This window comes from Nyctibius grandis, chromosome 9, assembly GCF_013368605.1.
Source record: "Nyctibius grandis isolate bNycGra1 chromosome 9, bNycGra1.pri, whole genome shotgun sequence".
Lineage (NCBI taxonomy): Eukaryota > Metazoa > Chordata > Aves > Nyctibiiformes > Nyctibiidae > Nyctibius > Nyctibius grandis.
The window spans coordinates 6,945,643-6,963,679 of record NC_090666.1 but is presented as its reverse complement, the minus strand read 5'-3'; the positions used below and the strand labels follow the sequence as shown (position 1 = coordinate 6,963,679).

Sequence of the window (18,037 nt, the reverse complement as noted above, 5' to 3'; positions counted from 1 at the left end):
AGGAACGTGAAGAAAGGACTCAGATTGGTTAAGTAAAGAGAATAAAACAGATGGGAGTTCCACAAATGGGATACAGAACAGCTGAGGTACAAAGGGAGACTGTAAGAGAATTTGATCTTAGGAAGTATAAACAGAATAGTACAAGTATTTTAAAAACTCTTCTTGCCAGGACCTAAAATGGTAGCCCTGTTCTCTGGATCTTGCCATCCTCTTCTCAGCAGCTCGTGGCATCCACTGACAAGTTACTTAATTGCAGTCCTTTGACTGTTTGTTAGTTTACAAATAGGACAGCTAGCAGTTACTGAGCTCAATCGAAGTTTATAAATCTGAGTTTTAGCTACTGAAAAAACAATGCAAGCATTATTATAAATTCCCATAGTAATGCATTGCTCTAATCTACATTACAGAGAATGAAAAAGTTAAAAAAATAGTTGGTTAAATAGTTTTGCACTCTAACATATTATAAAAATAAATTTTCCATATCCAATTAGAAAGAGGATACAATCGCTTTAATAACTTGACGTACTTTACTAAGGCTATATGATCAATAAACAAAACTTGATTTTTTTTTTTTTTGTTAAAGTAAATGAATTCTGAACTCATTCAAAGATTCCATACTTGTAAATAAAGGACGATATTTCTTGCCACTATTGACTTCACCTATGTACGTAGCAGAAACCTGATTTTCCATTTTGAACTAAGTCTGTCTAGCTGATGCAATATCAAAATGGGCTGTACCTTTTAATTGAAGCATTATTAATGTAGTAAATGGGACACACTTTGAAATAGAGGAAACAACACAGCATTTTTCCCTCTCTTTAGGAATTGAGATCACATTCTGTGAGAAGAAATTTTTCACTTTATCCATCTGTGACTCTGAAACCTTGGTGTACATGAAGTCCCCATTTTCATCCTAGAAAAGATTACAGAATGGAAGATAAAATTCTTATACCACCTTCTACAGATCCTGTAAAACAGAGTTTTAGCTATCTCCTTTGTTAACGTACGCCTGTCCCATGGAGAGTATGTTCTTCCTAACTTATTTGCCTGAAAATGCCTAAGTTAAAATACCACTCCCTTTTGTAAAGAAATAAAATGAAATCTTGTGGTTTGGACAGGTGAAAACACATGAAAACATGATTTTATCCTACACTTTCTTTCTTAACAAATATACTGTTACAGGACAAAATGGTGATTTCTGATACACAGCAGGCTGTATAAACTTTGGTTACCAATATAGATTGAATACTTCAGTGTACTTCTATTAAAGGGAAAATTTAACATTTCATTTCTGGATTACATAAAATTAAAAGATCCATTAGTTACAAAGTAAAAGCCATTTTCCCCCACAACTGACAGCATTTATGTGCTGTGGGTTAAAATCTGGTTACTTAAATCTATGTGCATTTTGTTTCATTTCCAATAGAGTTTGTCTACTTCTAATTTTTTTTGCAGTCAGTATTCTCTACTTTTTATAAAATGTTTTACTTATGTGTCATTTTAGTGCTTGGGAATAATAACTTTAAAATAAAATTTGAACCACTAGTTTAATAATTATTTATCCTCATATGAGGCTGACATTTTTCTTGCATATGGTAAGCAATAAACTTGGGTTTATGGTATGTTTTTAGCTATAGGAAAAGGCAAGAATTTACTTCTTACCATTACAAGGCCATTGACAACTTCTCCTTGCATTTTGACTTTTCCTGTTGTCTATGCAAAACTTAGGAACTCCTTAGCAGTATCATGAGTTGAGATGGAATACTACCTTCTCCTCAACTGCAGGAAGATAATTTTCTTCCCGCCCCATGCTTCTCCTGTCACCCCCATAGGATTCCTTCTATGTTTTGGAAAAGTCAGATTCCTCAAAGGTTAAAATATAGCCTCTGTAGTTAGTAGAAGTGCAAGATGTTACTTCTAATCTTAAGCATCAGAACTCCATTCTTCATCCCTGAAAAACTGTTTACAGTTTTCATATTAAATTGGCAATTCTTTGTATTCTGAAATTTGTTTTTCAAAATAGCTAATGTAAAGTCAATGAGTAAACTGCATTCCAATACTAACTGAGCCAAAGGTAGCAGAACACATGGCTCTCTTAAAATGTTTTTCTGTTTAACATAGTTCTAAGATGTGAGAAATTGTACTGGTGTAAAATAGGTTGTTTTACAGTAAAAATTACAGTAAAATAGGTTTGTGGCTTTGTAATGTTGAAGTACTATGGTAGTTTCAATTCACCTGGTATAAGTTTCCTATGCTTCCTATTTAAGTAAAAAAATACACAGTTTAAATCAGTATTTTAAGGATCCAAAATACAATGCCAGTGTCTTGATACACATGTGCTACCCTGTATGCAAATTCTTATAAACTGTTACACAGAAAATCCAAATAGAAATATAGAAAGCAGAAAAGTTATATGTAGCTCTCATTTTAAGTGTTTAATAATGTAGCTAAGATGTAATGGGAAAGTGAGGTCTTGTAAGGCTGCCTTAGACTTTGAGTCACAAATAATTTAAAGAAGTATTGAAACTAATTTTGAGGGCCTCACATGGTCATGGTGTACCTCTTGTCAGTGGAGCTGCAGTCTGCATAAGTGTGTACATTAGAGGTAAAGAGAATGCTATTCGTAATATTTCCAGTTGGTTTTAATCAGATAAACTAGAACATCCAGTGTCATTCTAGAATGAGTGATTTTAATTGATCACATGGCTGTGTTATTTGGTACTGTATTGGAGACACAGATGATCTGGTTACTGCAGCCTTGATAAATGAAATACTGTGAATGTGCATAGGGAAAAGCTTAATACATTTTTAGATCTCATTTAGAGAACTGTTAGCAATTTTATTAATCAAAAGCACTTTCTATTGAAACTAGTTGTAATACAGCAATAATAAGTTTCCGTAGTTTGTAACTTCTAGTAAAGTTCTGGGTTGGTAACTAAAAGTTTAATTCAAGTTGGTCCTTATTTACTGTTTGGATTGTAACTTTTGTTTATTTAATTGTAGCATTGATGAGTAGTTTAAATACGCGTTTAGAAAAATATGAAAAATGGAACTGATGAACTTTTATCATTAAACTATGCTTTTGCAGTTGTTAAAATATAACTATTGTTGTCATCTCTCTATTTTTTTAACATTAAGTTAAATATTATTGCAGAAAAGCTAGCTTTTCTGCTCAAGTTACCACATTTAACAAGACTGTTCCTGCTACATTCACAAAATTTTTCCTTCTAAGGAAAAAAACAAACAAACAAAAAAACTTGGGTGAATTAAAAAAAAAAAAAAAAGTTGCCAAACCAAGGAGCCTTCAGAATGGAACACTGCTATTTTCATAACATCTTTAAATAAAGTCTGGACAAAACAGTTTTAATCAAATCACTCTACAGAAAAAGAACTAAATGTCAGTGTTCTGTTTTAGCTGAAGTAATAGCTCTTGGGGATGGGGGTGTGAAAAATACTTTACAATTGAATTTCACAGTTTTTCTGATAGAATTTTTTGGTTGTTATTATCCTGTCCCAAGCAACACCTTTACATTTGCCTCAAGTCGTAGAACAAAGGGAGTTAAGGCTAAAAAGAAATTCAGAGAGGAACTGTGAAGTTCAAAAGTGTTGCAATTTGAGGTGATTCATATTTAGCCATTTTTTCAATGCATTGTTTTTGAGTCTTGTAGCTGTTCAGATAGCCTCGGTTCCCGAGAAACCTGACTACTTTAGCTTGTGTTTGTAACTTGCCCCCTTGGATCTTACTAATGTGTCAGTCCTCTGTTGAAAACGTTATGTGTCAGGGATGACTGATCTACTGCAGATAATAATGCGGGTGGTTTTTTGGGTGGGTGGGTTTTTTTTAAGTGGTGCTCTTATATGCCTTTCTAAGCTGCAAACACGGATGGTTATTACCCCAAGCAGGAAACATGTTTGGTCCAAATATTATTTTTGCGTTTTGACTTTTTCAGAGGAGCTAAGAGTTGTTTCTTTTTAGTTGAGTCAGTTTTGGTTCTCGTGAAATCGTTATAAATAGCAATAACTTATTCTTTAGGTAATGGGTACAGTTTTAAGGTATTTGTATTTCTGATGCTCACTACTCTTTTTAACCTTGAGAATAGGAATGGATCTTTAAAGGCTGTGCAGCTTGTAATAGTGAATTTATTTCAGGTAAGCTCATCAGTTACATTGTTTTGAGTGAACAACCTTCTCACAGATGTAGCGCCAGTGATGGTTTTGTCCCAGTGGTGGTCTGACAGGCTGGAGAGCATGAGATGTTCTCCTCTCAGAAGCTTCAGCCAGTTCCAAATCATGTGATTGAGCAGGAGTCATTTGTCACGATTGCGATACTGCTTAAAAATTTTATAGCCCTTCTTATGAAGTCCTTGATATATCTATTTTAAAATTTAAAATAAAATACTGCTGCTTTTGCAGCTTTTTGAAGTTAACATAGCATTAAAGCAGTATGATTCCTTTTGCTTTTAACATACTATCCCCTATCCTAATCAGAAAGAGAGAGATATCTTTAAGGAAGTGTTTGCTATGGATCCTGTTATAGCTGACTCAGTAGCTTATGATCTTTCTTGAGTTTTGGTATCCATTAAAAATTAAATGCTTATAGGTCAATTTCCCTGAGTTTTTATTTATTATTTTTCGTTTTTATTTTTACATTGTACATACACAGACAAGGAAAGTCTTCTGTGTACCTGCACGGTTTTTATCATTTTCTTTGTTTTATGATTCAATCAACGGGAAGCTCAAACGACTTGAAAAAAAGAACATGCCACTGTCAAGTACTATCTCCCATTCTTGATCTTTTAAGATACTGGGGGAAGCAAAGTTTGAACTGTATTATTTTATTAAACCGTTTAGGCAGGTGTAATATTTGGTTTTGGAGCAGAGAAGGCATTCTTATAAATAAGCATTGTCTTCAGAGTCTGTTTATCACAGGTGTTCCAAAAACAGTGTTGTCTTTCTAATTCTAGCAAGAGAAGTTTTGTCAAAAAGGGCTGCCAACACCACTTTTATTTGGCACCAATGCCGTAGATGGAGAGCCTGCCTTGGATGTCGATAATGTTACTAGTGAGCAGCTCAGCATGGAGTCAGGAACATAAGGACCTCTATTTCAAAACGTCAGTTTCAAGCATCAGATGATGTCCATGCATTCAGTAAGTTAAGTAATGTAACAAGAAAGACACAAATGCCTCCCACACAACTGTTGTCAGACCTTCCATGACACTGACAACAGGGAACAAAGTATGTCATGAGCAAGGGACAGGAACAACCCCTAAGGTGTGGGTGGACAGCAAGGCTTGTCTCACTTCCTGGTCAAAAGTACTGTGCGGGACTGCTGCTGCCTCTCATCCTGCACTGCTAGAAGACAGTCAATAGTCCAGGACTAGACACACGCCCCTGTTGGTACACTACTCTTTTGCCATCTTTGTATCATTTTTCTATTTCATCAGAATAAAAACTGTAGGGGGATCCTGGAAGCCTTCTACAGAAGCGTAGTTCCTTTATATTAATTGGTCCATTGTTTGGCTATCTCTGCCTTTTTAAAAGCCTAAAAATTACATCAAGCTTCAATGAATGAGTCGCATGCTCTTTCAATGGGGATTGCTGTGACTACCACACGTCAGTAAATCACAGTGTAGTTTTAAGGATCTTCTCTGATACTGATTTCCCAGAGCCTTTGCGTTTTGGGTCATCAGAAAAGGACTCTTTTGTAGTTGGAAACCCACTTTGAGACAGGATACTGTAGCTATGGAGGCAGTTCCTTGAGCAGCTCTCGAATCCAGGAATCTTTCAATCCTGTTCCTCTCCTGAGTCATTCGGATGCTTTGATGCAGTTTTGAGGTCCTGGGAGGGATGCTGCGATAGTTCTTGGTTTGATTTTGTTTATTCTGACATGTGGGATCTTTGGTTTCATTGGTTCAGTCTAGTGACTTCTGAGTCAAGTCTGCAATGGCAACTGTTGACTGACTTCCAACTTGGAAGCTTAGAACTACTTAACTACTTCCAGCTTGGAACTACTTAACTATAATCTAGGGTTACCCAAAATAAGGACCACTGTTTTTATCCATAACAGTGTTTCTGTGTTGGTGTTGTAAGAATTTGTTTATACTATGAAAAATCCTGTCTTGGTGAGAGGGTTGAAATCTGATTTAAGCCTTGTCACAGAGAGTTCAAAATACAATATTCTGGCCTCATTAAAAATGTAACTTGCTTTAGTTAAATCAAAAAAAGCAACCAGCTGGCAACTGCACTAGTGCTGTAAAAAGTTGTTTTACTTGCAGCTACCTTAGTCATGCCACATGGCTTTATACAAGTGGTTACAGTGGATCTTAAGGACTGTGTGGAATGAAGCAGCAGGATTCTCAAGGTTGAGTGGACGGTTTACATGTGTGTCTGGTATAGCAACAATTCAGGGATGACCTTTACTGAAAAGAAAATAGTGTTTGGGAGCAGTTTCTCTGTAAGCAGACTTGCAGGAAGCTGAAGAATCCTGCTTATTTGGTATATTTTCCTAGGTTTTAATCGAGATGACAGCACTGAGGGATTTCCTCTTGGTTTCAGCACCTGAGCTTATTTTAAAGACTGTACACAATAAATGTGACTTCAGTCCTAGGCTCTGCACTCAGTGATGTTTTGTTTTTTTTTTTTAATTCTTCCCAAGTTAAGTAACTTTAATGTGGATTTCAAAGGGGATATAGTCTGCAGGCTATCATTCCTGGTAAGCTACCTAAATAAAAGTTAGATCACTTTGCTTACAATAGAACAGGAAGAAAAATCACAGATGGTTAACGCCTAACTTGCAGTGATTGATTATAGAAAATGTGAGCAATTTTTTGTAAGATGAATATTTTTCAGTGAAAAAAGTAAAAAGCTTTTTAAATTCAAAAGTGCAGTTCCTTTCATCCAAAATGGTATTATGAATCTCTGGTTTTCTCTCGATGACTCTTAATTTCTCTGGATGCAACCTAAAAATAAAAAGGTAAATTTTCTAACCGCCCACCCTGGCAGTAATAGCACCTTAGAAAATCAGTCTCTGTTCTTTTTGTTTCCCCATGCATTGTCATGGTCTGCATCAGGTGTGTAATACAGTTATAAGTAACTTGCAGTAGTTAATGTAAGAGTAATGAGAGCCCTTAAAATAGTGTTAAATTTTCAGGACTTAAAGAAAAGTATACTTGGGAAGCAGTGTTGAAAGTCTGGCTGTACCAACTGAAGTCAGCCTGACAGAGGAGAAGAGGATTTCAGTTGTTCAATACCCATGAAAAATAGGGAACAATGTCTTGTAACTATATTCATACCTAATTTTGAAAAAGTCTTTCTGATTTGAAATGAGAAATATTTCAGTGTTATTTTTTGGTGTTTATCAAAACCAATTATGTGAGTTGATTTTTAGCGATGTAGATGCTTATTGTAATCATATGTGATTTTCTTGACGAGGTATTTCTTTGCTACATATTTTTACATTATTACAATATATTATACTGTGTTCGTGGATTTTTTTTTTTTTTCCCTCTGGAAAAAAGTTCCTGTGGAAAGGAAATAGGAACCAAACTTTGAAATCTAAAATAGGGACTAAACTGCTTTTCATTTACTTTTCTACCCTTTGAGATGCCAGAAGCAATTTCCTCTTGAAGCTGACTTCCTTTCTGGAAATGATTTTGGTCTCCAACCATGTTGAGGCTTTTTTCTCATTCTTTCGTTCTGACTAACTTGCTTTTTTTCCTCCGACTTGCTACTGCAGTTGAGTAGAACTTCTGGAGGTAAGTAATTACAGACAAGTTTCTCTCTAGCTTTCTTTTTCAGTTCCTCTCCCCCCCCCCCCCCCCACCCCCCCTGCTGCCCCCCCTCACCCAGTCAGTCTAGAAGGACAAACAAAGCACTATTGGTGTCCTCTGCAAGAGAGCACTGATAGGGGGCTGGCTGTAAATTGACGTGGCATGGAAAATCTCTGCTAGTTTGTAGCAGCTCTAACCTCTCTGCGAAGTCAAGCCTACTTTTACCAAGTTTGTAGCTTGAAATCATCACGGGCTTACTGTTTCTATATAAAAAATGAATGGAAAGTACCTTTCCTTTTTGATTTGGGAACCAGACTACTTCTATATTTGGGTTTACGGCTAAAAGAAAACAAAATCGAAGGGAATTATTTGGTTACTTTTTTCCTCTAGTGAGAGCGGCAGATCTTGCTGCTCCCCCACCTCTTCCTGCGATTTAATCATTTGCAGATCTTGCCATGGGGTGCGGACTGAGAAAGCTGGAAGACCCAGATGATAGCAGTCCTGGAAAAATCTTTTCTACGTTGAAGAGACCACAAGTTGAAACAAAGACTGATTCTGCTTATGAATACGTATTGCTGGATTTTACTTTAGAAGGTATCTTTTTATGTTATATCTTTACTATTCTGAGAAAGCAAGGAATAGGATTTAACTTAGTTCTGTCTTGTTTGACTTACAGTAAATCTCAGATACTTTTCTCAAAGCTAGCCAAAACATAAGACTTTTATTTTGAAAGACAAATCATGACAAAGGTCCTCACTTAGATAAAATTACAATGCAAACTACTGAAGTATTTTTAACAACCAAACCCTCCAAATTACACAACTGTCCTTGTTAAGGAAGCTGTCTAAAAACTGTTTGAGATATCCTAGTTTCCTGTGAGTCGGATACTGCCATCCATACTCACTTTGAATAATGGTTGTTTGAGTTCAGTGTGATGGTTCAGAAAATATGCTGTGCCTGAGCATTAATTGAATAACAATTTTTAAAAATGCGCTCAACTTCCAAAAACAGGCTGTTATTGTCCTTGTTACTTTATGCAGAAGTAAGTCTGTTTCTTAGTTGTGTACCAGGAGTAGTTTCAACTCTTATGCCCACCCTGGTCTCTTGGTAGATATTTTAGTAAGAGTCTTAACAATTTCTATTTTTTCCAAATGCTTTTTACTTGTAGCTGTTGAATAGTCATGACTGAAAATGAAAAAAAAATCTGTATGCGTAGCTAGAGGCAGACAGTGCTCTGTGGGATACTTCCTTCCCGAGGGTGTCCTGTCTCTAACAGAGCAACTCCCTGTTCCACAAAGTTGAAAACATAAACAAGCCCAGATGGCTGCCCTCTGAGAACAGACAGCTCAGTTTTGCAGTCACTTTGTAGTAACTTGCATTTTATAACAACCCAATCTACTGGAAATTCTTAATAACAAGGATTTGAAGTAAATGCAATTGCTAGAAGGGTTTGATAAAGGGAGAAAGTGTAAGTGCATGTCTTGTTACATTTTCAGGAACTTTTTCATAAACAAAACTTGGTCTCTGGTTAGTTTTAACTCAAATTTAAGGACTGTAGTATTAATTTTATTTAAAATCTATCAGTCTGTTCATTGAAAAACTGCAAGATACTAATAGAAGCCACATTCTACTAAGTTATAGTACTTGACATCCAACTGTATTTGTTCTGTTTATTTACACAAGTAAAGAGTTTCTCACTGGCTTGTTCTTTTTGAAGAAACAAAGCTTTGAGTAAGTAGTAGTGGTAACATACTGGAAATAAAGCTGGGCTGCCTGAGGCATACATGAATTGCCTACTAATGATAATAGGATAGTAAAACTTTTTTTGAAATTGAAGAGCATGTAGTGTTCTTAAATAGTCTGTGTTCTGGATAGTTTTGCTGTGTTTTAAAGTAACAAGTTTCTGGAAGTGTTGTGTAAAGGATTTGTTGTAAAGGTGGTTGTGACTTCAGAAAAAGCACGTCAAACAAGTGCAAATAAAGGTGCATCTCTGTAGTATTTTAATAACCTGTTAGTACAGCAGTAAAGTTTTCTTCTGTTTAGTGTGATATTCAAAAGTGCTTAGCTTCAGTGACTTACTGTGGAATTATGAATGCTAAATAACAGTGAGATCAGTTTCAGATAGTTGCCTAACTTTTTTTAGGTTTCTAACTGTAAGCAATTGGATTTGTAAACACAGGTATCTTTCCGTTGAATGGTTCTAGCTGTGTGTGTATTTGACCTTTAAAATATTTTTTGTTTGGAGTCCTCACTTTTTAGAGCTAAGATAATGAATACAGGAAAAAAATGGTGTATATACTGTCTTGGAGGCATTTCTGAATTCTGTTTGCTTATGAAACACGAGGATTGGCTGAAGTACTGTGGGAAATATGTTAGGCTACTTTTTTTTCTTCTACCCCAATCAACTCACTCACATACTTGTTGCTACTTGAATATCCTTTGGCTAAATGAAACCTAAGTGAGAGCCTTTTATCGCTTTAGACCAAAGTTAGTTTTCACTCTGCTGTTGTGTTGTGTCTTCATGGCACTCTGCTGATTTCCAGAGCAAGGTCTTCCCCACCATCTGAGATTTGTTTGCCTGAGTGACTTGTTGCCACTGGATCTGGCACCAAGTAAAACAGAAAATGTGCACTTAGTATCCTTTGTAAGATCCTACAGTAAGCTGTGTCCTGCATTAAGATAAAAGTATAGCAAGCATAAATGCATTATTTCAATTTAATATGCCTTATTCTCTGTTTCATCAGATTTATGCTATGTGAAGTGGAAATGGGCCTGCTGGGGAGACTTTCAGGAGTCCCTGATCTTCTCCCAAGCCGTGATGCAGATTACGTCAACCATACTGTAGTCTAAATTCACTGACTGGAACCACTGCACATCTTAACTAGTTAGCAGCAGTGTATTGTACCTTGTTTTTTTTCCTCCTGGTCCCCAAAATACTCCCATCCCTACTGTAAAAATCAGTTTTGAGTTCAATGGAGGTTCTTCTGCATCAGGAGAATCCCAAACAACAAAATTACAGCATCTTTTATTTTGGTGGGATTGAATAGTACAAAGGAAAGGGAACAGTGGACTCTGAAGTGTAATTTTAAATGCCTTTCAAGGATTGTAAATTCTATGGTCTCAAGCTTGAGGCAATCTCAGTTACAAAAACAGCTGTTATTTTTTGAGGTTAGTTTAACCACAAAGTAGGGATAGTTAAAATACTCTTACTGAAGCAGAATGCTTATGCCTTTTCCACAACTCTCCTATTAGGGAAAAGAAGCAATATTGATGCAGCCCATTAAGATGACGTACTGTGAAGTTCTTGTCACTGAATAACATTGTGAATATGTATGAAGTAGCTGTTTTGTCATCATCTTCAATATCATGCATCTGAAGTTTACAGCTAGCAAGTCAGCTGTAGTTCTGTTATTTGTAAAAGTATTTTGGCCTCCTGTTGACAGCACATCAGGAAGGAAATTTTGTTAATGAAAAATGGTTAAGACATTAGCAAAACCAGTGAAGTGGTGATCACGTTGCATACATTCCTGCTTTTTTGGCTTGTGGGCTGTAAAGCATTTATTTCATCAATACATATTTAATGTCTCCTGGATTTACTGTGAGTGGGATCGTGGGATGGAGGCATTACTAAGGGCAAAATATCATCTGTCTGTGGAAAGGAGGGCTGTGATGTACTGTCTGCTTAAAAAAAAGACAGACAAGGTAGCACAAGAAAGTGCAACAGCCCAGTCCCTGTGACTGAGAATGGCAGAGTTTACATTAATAGGTTGAGTTGGCCAGTTATTGGCAATAAACTGTCAATATATGTGTTAGTGATACTTTTTGGTAGTGTGCGTTTCCCACTGTACACACTATTCTCATTTCTCTTGAGATAGCTTTTCTGAGCTGTTAAGGCTCTTACAGTGACAAGCAAAGTAGGCCTCCATTCCTTTTTCACTTTAGTAAAAGCTGGTATTTAAAAGCATTTGTGTGTTGTAAAACAGTAGTTTCTGGGGTTGTGGGGGGGTTTTTTTGTTTGTGTTTAAAAAATCCTCCATAATGTACATGTATCATCTGTTACCAGTGAGGAATCTTCCTTTTCTCTGTGCAAAAGCTGTGGATCAGACCACTCAAAAAAGGTTCTCCAAAAAGTTTTCCTTTTGTGTAGTTTCCCCCGATAGCTATGTAGTACCTAGCTGTTGCCTATTGACTGGAAGTGCTTGCACACACTCAGAGGGATCCTTCTTAGAAATCTGTGACACCATGTAGCTTACTTAGGTGATGTGTACTTAGGCCTACTGGGAAAAGGAATTGGAACTATGTTAAAATTTCACCCTGCAATCCACAGATTACTTCTAAGGGATCCAAAAAACTCTTTAAGAAAAACAAACCAGTTGTTCTAGGCTTAAATGCATTGTATGGGAATTTACTTTACAACTAGAGTTGAAGGATACTGCTTCTCCATGTTTAAGGCTTTGGCTAGACAAAATAGTTTTGAACTTAACTTTGTTAAGTTCAGACCTATTGTGTGTTTAGATGTTGATGCAGCTCTTAGATGAGCGTGGCAAAGCTAGATCCAACAAAGTGTTGCCAAGTAGATTAAAAATAGATCATGTTAACTTGTAAAAACATGTACTTCAACTAGTTGAATACTGTTGAATCAGCTGTGAAACTGCTTTTTCTTGTATAAATAGAACTGTAGCTTTTTAGTAAATGCCTTGGGATATCCCATCTTGCATGGTTTATATAAAAGGAACTCTCCAAAAAGTATATGGACGTACACAGTATAATGTGCTTCTCTTCTGCTTTCAATGCTTTTAGCTTCCTCGAATCCAGAAGTTATCAAGATCAGTTCTGTGTTGGATATAGCATCTAAGGTGGAAGAATATTACAGCAAAGGATATGTTGTAGGAGCTGTTCATCCTATTATCCTGCCAATTGGACGTAGAAGGAGTTTCCCTGCAAGTCACATGTATCGAGTGGTACTTTCACGATTAAAATTAAGGTAACAGTGAAATAATTTCAATATATTGATCCATTACTTGTTTAAGCCATTTGTAATGGATTGCTCAACATGCATAATTTATTATCAACTTGAAATGAGCACCTCAGAGAATCAAGTAAGTATTTCTTGTCTAGAAGGGTGAGCAAGTTAGTAAAGTTTTCTAATTAACGCTAAGCACACAGTAGACTAATGTTTACTTTGCCTTAGTAAATGTCCAAACAAAAATCCAAAGTTGCTTATCATAATTTGTAGGAAAATAAATTGTTAGTTTACCCTTTTATTTTAATACATTTTATTATAAAGTATCATCTGTCTTAGAACCTGCAGCAAATACAAGATTAAACAAAACACTGGGAGAATAATAAGCTGCTTTAAATTCTCTCATGTCTGTTTTTTCTTCTTCACTTTCAAAACTTTTGTGTTTTCACTTTTCCCGTAAGAGCATCATTCATGGAAAATTACCTGTGAAGAATGAATTTGTTTGTCAGAGTTTATTTTTCCTTCTTAATAAGAAGGAAATAATTGTTCTGTTATTAGAGGGCATACAAAAGCTTGGTTTTGACACTGAGGGAGAGTCAAGAGTTTGTGTTTATGTTCCAGCACCATAGTCTTGTTTATTACTCCTGTTTTCACTGCATTGTAATCACCATCTAATGATAAAGAAAATGCGCAAAGAAGCTTTACTATTAGTTCCTCTGAATGCAAAGAAGGTAACATTTTGTTCTTATTTTGAATAACTAGAAAAGTGAATGTCTTATTGCATTAAGAGCTGTCATGCTTCCCCTTCTCTCCTGAGTCCTAGTGCAGTGCACAAAGGTTCTTTCATTTTCTTTTGGAAGTCTGGAAGGGCGTCAGTTGGAAGGTACTCCCTGCCACTCCAGTACTACTTCTGTACAACACGGTTCGTTTGAGGGAGCTTCTCAAACGCTTTGCTTAAACAAACATTGTCCATGTTATTTGCTGCTCATCCAACTTACCTTTATAAATTCATCTGCAAACAAGGTGAATGTTGTCCGTGTAGGCAAATGCTTGAGTAAGACAAGCAGAATACCTGTTCTCTGGAGCTGAGGCTTGTAAGACCTGACACTGCCAGCACGCAGCTCCCACAGCTCACCTTATCCCTGTAGATGTGAGATTCTTATGAAGTTGTGGTTTGAACCTTTAGGCCCTTGAATAGGTGAAGGACGAGACCCTGCAGCCTACATGTGAAACTGTTGGGTGTAGGTTCCAAATCTCCTATGCAGGTGCCATATGTGCCTATGTTGGTTTTCCTATAGGCAAATACACTTTTCTGAATACTATCTGGAAAGTAACCCGTTATATTTGAGCGTGTCTCATTTGATGTTTCATTCTAAAGCAAAAGATTGTGCGAAGGAAACATTAAATAAAACCCCATTATATTATTGATGTACACCAAATATTGATGTCTGAGTAATAACCTCACTGGCTTTAGATAAAACATGATGAATACTATTCTTTAACTTTAAATGGAAGTTAAAGCTTGTCAGATTCTCAAATCTGAGTGATTTAAACATTTACCTAACCCAAAGTAATTATTACTGCATTGTATTTCTAGTATTTGCCTCCACTGTATTTCGTACAATAGCTGCAACTCTGCTTCAGTTACAAAAACTGAACAGCAGCATGTTAACAGTGTAAAAGTTCCATTTCTATCCATGGTGTGTTTTCTACAAAACGGAATCTGTTTTGTGCTTGCTGCATTTATAGCTTAAACTTGTATTTTTTGCATTGAGATTTTTGGGTTTATTTACTACAAAAGCAGGGCTGTTTGTCAGTAAAGCTCAGTTTCTGAAAGATACCTATTAACAGTCTTCAGATGAATTCCTGTTAAATATTAATATTCTTACCCTGACATTGTAATACACAGTAACTGCCACTTTGTGTAAGAAACAGAACAAAACACCAAAAACCACTGAGTTCTAAATGAAAGTATGAAGAAGTATTGCCAGGATTTCATTCATAACTATTCCAAATAAAAGCATTCTATATGCAAGCACTTGCCCAAGTTAGCAGCAAACTACTGACAAAGACTGCTTTCTTTCTGTGTTCTAGCCAGAAGCATGCAGCATCCAGAGGACAAAGGCACCCCAGGCTGGTGATTGAGGAATGTCCTTTAATGTATGAAACACTGACAAATGAGGTAGTGAAAGAACTGTTAGAAAAGGTAATGGAGGGGTTTTTTCAAATTCCTCTATAGATTTTTATTTCTACCATACGTGTAAGTTATATTTAGTGGTTGATGGGGTTTTTTTTAGTTTTGAGTTTTAACCTTGGTTTCTTCTATAGAAGCTACAAAGTCTTTTCTTGATGCAAAAGGAGTTATTTTTCTTCACTAGTTGCTTTTCCTAATTTAGGACTTAGTACTGAGCCCTGTAAAGCTTTGGGAGACTGGCCACTCACACCACTGAAAGCAGAATCAGGCCCAAACTCTCTCAGTCTTTATAAAATGCTTGTATGATAGCTTTTTCTGGAATTAATAGTAAAACAAAATCTGAAGTTTTATGTTGCTCTGGGTTAAGTAAGGTGTTCCTAATGAATATGTTCAGTTTCTAAGAAAGATGTTTTCATTTTCTAACAGAAATACAAAATACACCATAATTGTATTAAATATTTACTTGGCACAGCTTTTGAAAATATTGTATCATTAAAGAAAGCTAAGCTTCCACTGGAATGCAAGCTCTAGTTCTTTTTGTGTTTCGCTTCCTCTGCAAAATTGAAGACTTAGCGAAACAGGAAACTATTGTTATTACAACAGAGTGATATCTCTTACATTAGTTGCCAAGGAAAGAAGTAAAGGAAAAAGCATAGTGGAGATCTTTAATGATCTTTGAAATTATCACAGAGTTGTTTAAAATTTCTAAATGGCTTGTTTTGAAATTTTCAGATGTTACAAGTTTAAAATGGGATGTCATTACACATTTATACTATATGCATATTGCTAGGTTGGTTGTATAGTGTACCAGACAAACATTTAAAGGAAGAGTACAGTTGAAATTAGCAGTGATTCAGTCTTGCAAGCAAATCTGGAACACAAGTAGTGTATGAAAATAATTTGATTTTTAAAATGCTCCCAGTGTTTTAAAGACTGAGGCAGTAATCCAGTACCAAATTAATTTTCTTTTTTTTTTTAAACAAGATCTGAACCCATAAGACTTTGTGGCATTTCAGGAAAAAGATTGTCATATTACCTCTTTTTCTGCATGTTGCTTGTCACATTTTAAATTATTTTGGTTGTCTTAGACACGGCAGCTCTGTGTAATCTCAGTGATTGGCATATCATATCATTGCTGTACATACATAATAATAGGTAGTAGCATTTCAGTCTGTCGTGGTACTAAAAAGGGGTTGTAATACCATCAGATATTTGAGTGTTATTCACTCTGTTATTAGTAGTTAATGTGAGTTAACTGGGTAGAGATCCTTCCGTCTCTGCCCTCACTAATCCAGTATTTCCCAGTCAATTTCTTCTTTCTGGGCTGGGGTTTCTGTACTTTCCTGGGAAGGCTTTATTGCACAGGGGAGCTAGTAGCACAAGATGTCAGTGGGATCACCTTCCTAAATGGCAGCATTCCTTATCCCAGAAAAAAACCCTCTCTCCAAGAACAGGCACGTCTCACAGGTGGCACATATTCTACAGTTGTGTTTTGAGACTTCAGTGCAGAGAAAAAGACCCACCACTGGCTGAAAGCAGAGCTGAGGGTTTTACTTTGCTTCTAGCTCCCTCCTTTCCCTGCTTCTTCACTATTCTCAGTAATAGTGAAGCTGAGTAACCTCTAAGGAAACCAGGGGATAATGAATCATGACACATGACAAATATATATTTCTATAGTACTAGTGGTCAGTAATTTTAGTATGACTGGTATCACATGTTTAGAGAAACAATACTACTTAATGCACCAGTATATTGCTTATCACTACAACACAGCAAGTAAAATACTTTGGATTTGTTATAAATGAAGGATTTTGTATACACTAAAGGCAGTACCAGTGATGGCCACCTTTTTTGGCTTGAGTCCAAAGACATGCTGGAAGACTTCCATTTACTTGGCAGCGTACAAAGACAAGCCACCCTTCTAGAGTACAGTGTTGTGCCTCTATGTCCTTGGAAATAAGCAGTTTAGTTAAACAGGACATGTATATAGAAGCTTTTTTAAAAACATAAGTTACATGCAATTCTAAAATCACTTTGCAGATAAACTTCTGTTGTAAATACAGGTTAACGAAGCTGCTAAAAGAGGAAAGAAGTTTGTGGGGTTTGTGACACAACATTTTCCTCAACCTAAAGCCTGTAATGGAATGAGCACAGATGGAAGTGCCAAGCTGGAGTCAACGCTGGGCAGAAGAAATAGGGAACACAGAAGAAAAAATTCTGATGAGAACTATAAAAGCTGGAATGAAGGGACATTGAGTGGTCACTCATCTGAGAGTGGGATGGAGGAGGAAACACAAGGAGAAAGTGGTCTGTTACAGGATGCAGATTTACAATTTGGAAAAGAAGTCAGCCCTGTTAAAGCACGAAAAGGAGAAGGTAATAAATGCTGCTTATTTATTGCAGAAATAAGGTATTTTATTGAGCTGTTGTTTTAAAAAGATGTTGGAAAAAAAATAACAGAACAGCATGTTCTGTTGTGTCAGATACTGGTTTTGGAAGATGCACCTTCCTTAAATGCGTATATATTTCTAAAAAAGTTGTCAGGTGAGAAAACAGAAGAAATATTTACCTTTTGCTCTATGTATGTGTGAACTGTGGTAATATATTAAAATGATATTCCAGTTTTCGTATAGAATGTTACAAATGTACTGTTAAAATTCTAGTTTGTAATTTAAAGAAAAAGGAAAAAAAACTCAGACCCAAAAAAACGCCCACAGTGTAATTCTGATTTTAACTGTGGTGCAAACAGCTCTTTTGCTTGATACACGTATAACAAATACGTGGCAGTAAAAATCTTATTTTAGAAGGATGCAATTGTTTTAAAACCTTTTTTCCAAATTCATAAAGTTTTCACTTACTTTTAATATTAAATCATAAACATGTAATGGATTTCCAAGAATATGATTCCAGTTCTCCTGCCTGTTTCAAAACTGACAACAGAGAGCCCCTTCCAGCTAGAGCTGTAATTTTACGTGCTTCTTGCCAGCTCACATAATGTACAGCAAACAAATCCGTTAATAATGGATTCTTTCTGGTTAACATGCCTTCAAGAAGCATCCTGAAAGAGATCACTTAAATTAATGCATTGACCATGGAATCAAAGAGAGGATA

General features: G+C 36.1%; 1 protein-coding gene across 5 annotated transcripts in view; it reads left to right on the top strand.

Annotated features, from left to right (window-relative positions):
- Positions 1-7,673: 7,673 nt before the first annotated feature.
- The window catches only part of RFTN2 (raftlin family member 2), a 36,118-nt gene continuing 25,754 nt past the window's right edge, over positions 7,674-18,037 (top strand). For 4 of the 5 annotated variants that reach the window (XM_068408153.1, XM_068408152.1, XM_068408151.1 and 1 more), the window contains exons 1-4: positions 7,894-8,363; positions 12,570-12,753; positions 14,827-14,938; positions 16,990-17,302. In XM_068408153.1, the coding sequence (XP_068264254.1) occupies positions 8,225-8,363; positions 12,570-12,753; positions 14,827-14,938; positions 16,990-17,302 (748 nt within the window). In that variant the 5' untranslated portion in view covers positions 7,894-8,224. Of the gene's footprint in view, positions 7,755-7,893; positions 8,364-12,569; positions 12,754-14,826; positions 14,939-16,989; positions 17,303-18,037 lie in introns of those variants that run through there. The other variant, XM_068408150.1, reaches the window with a different exon arrangement.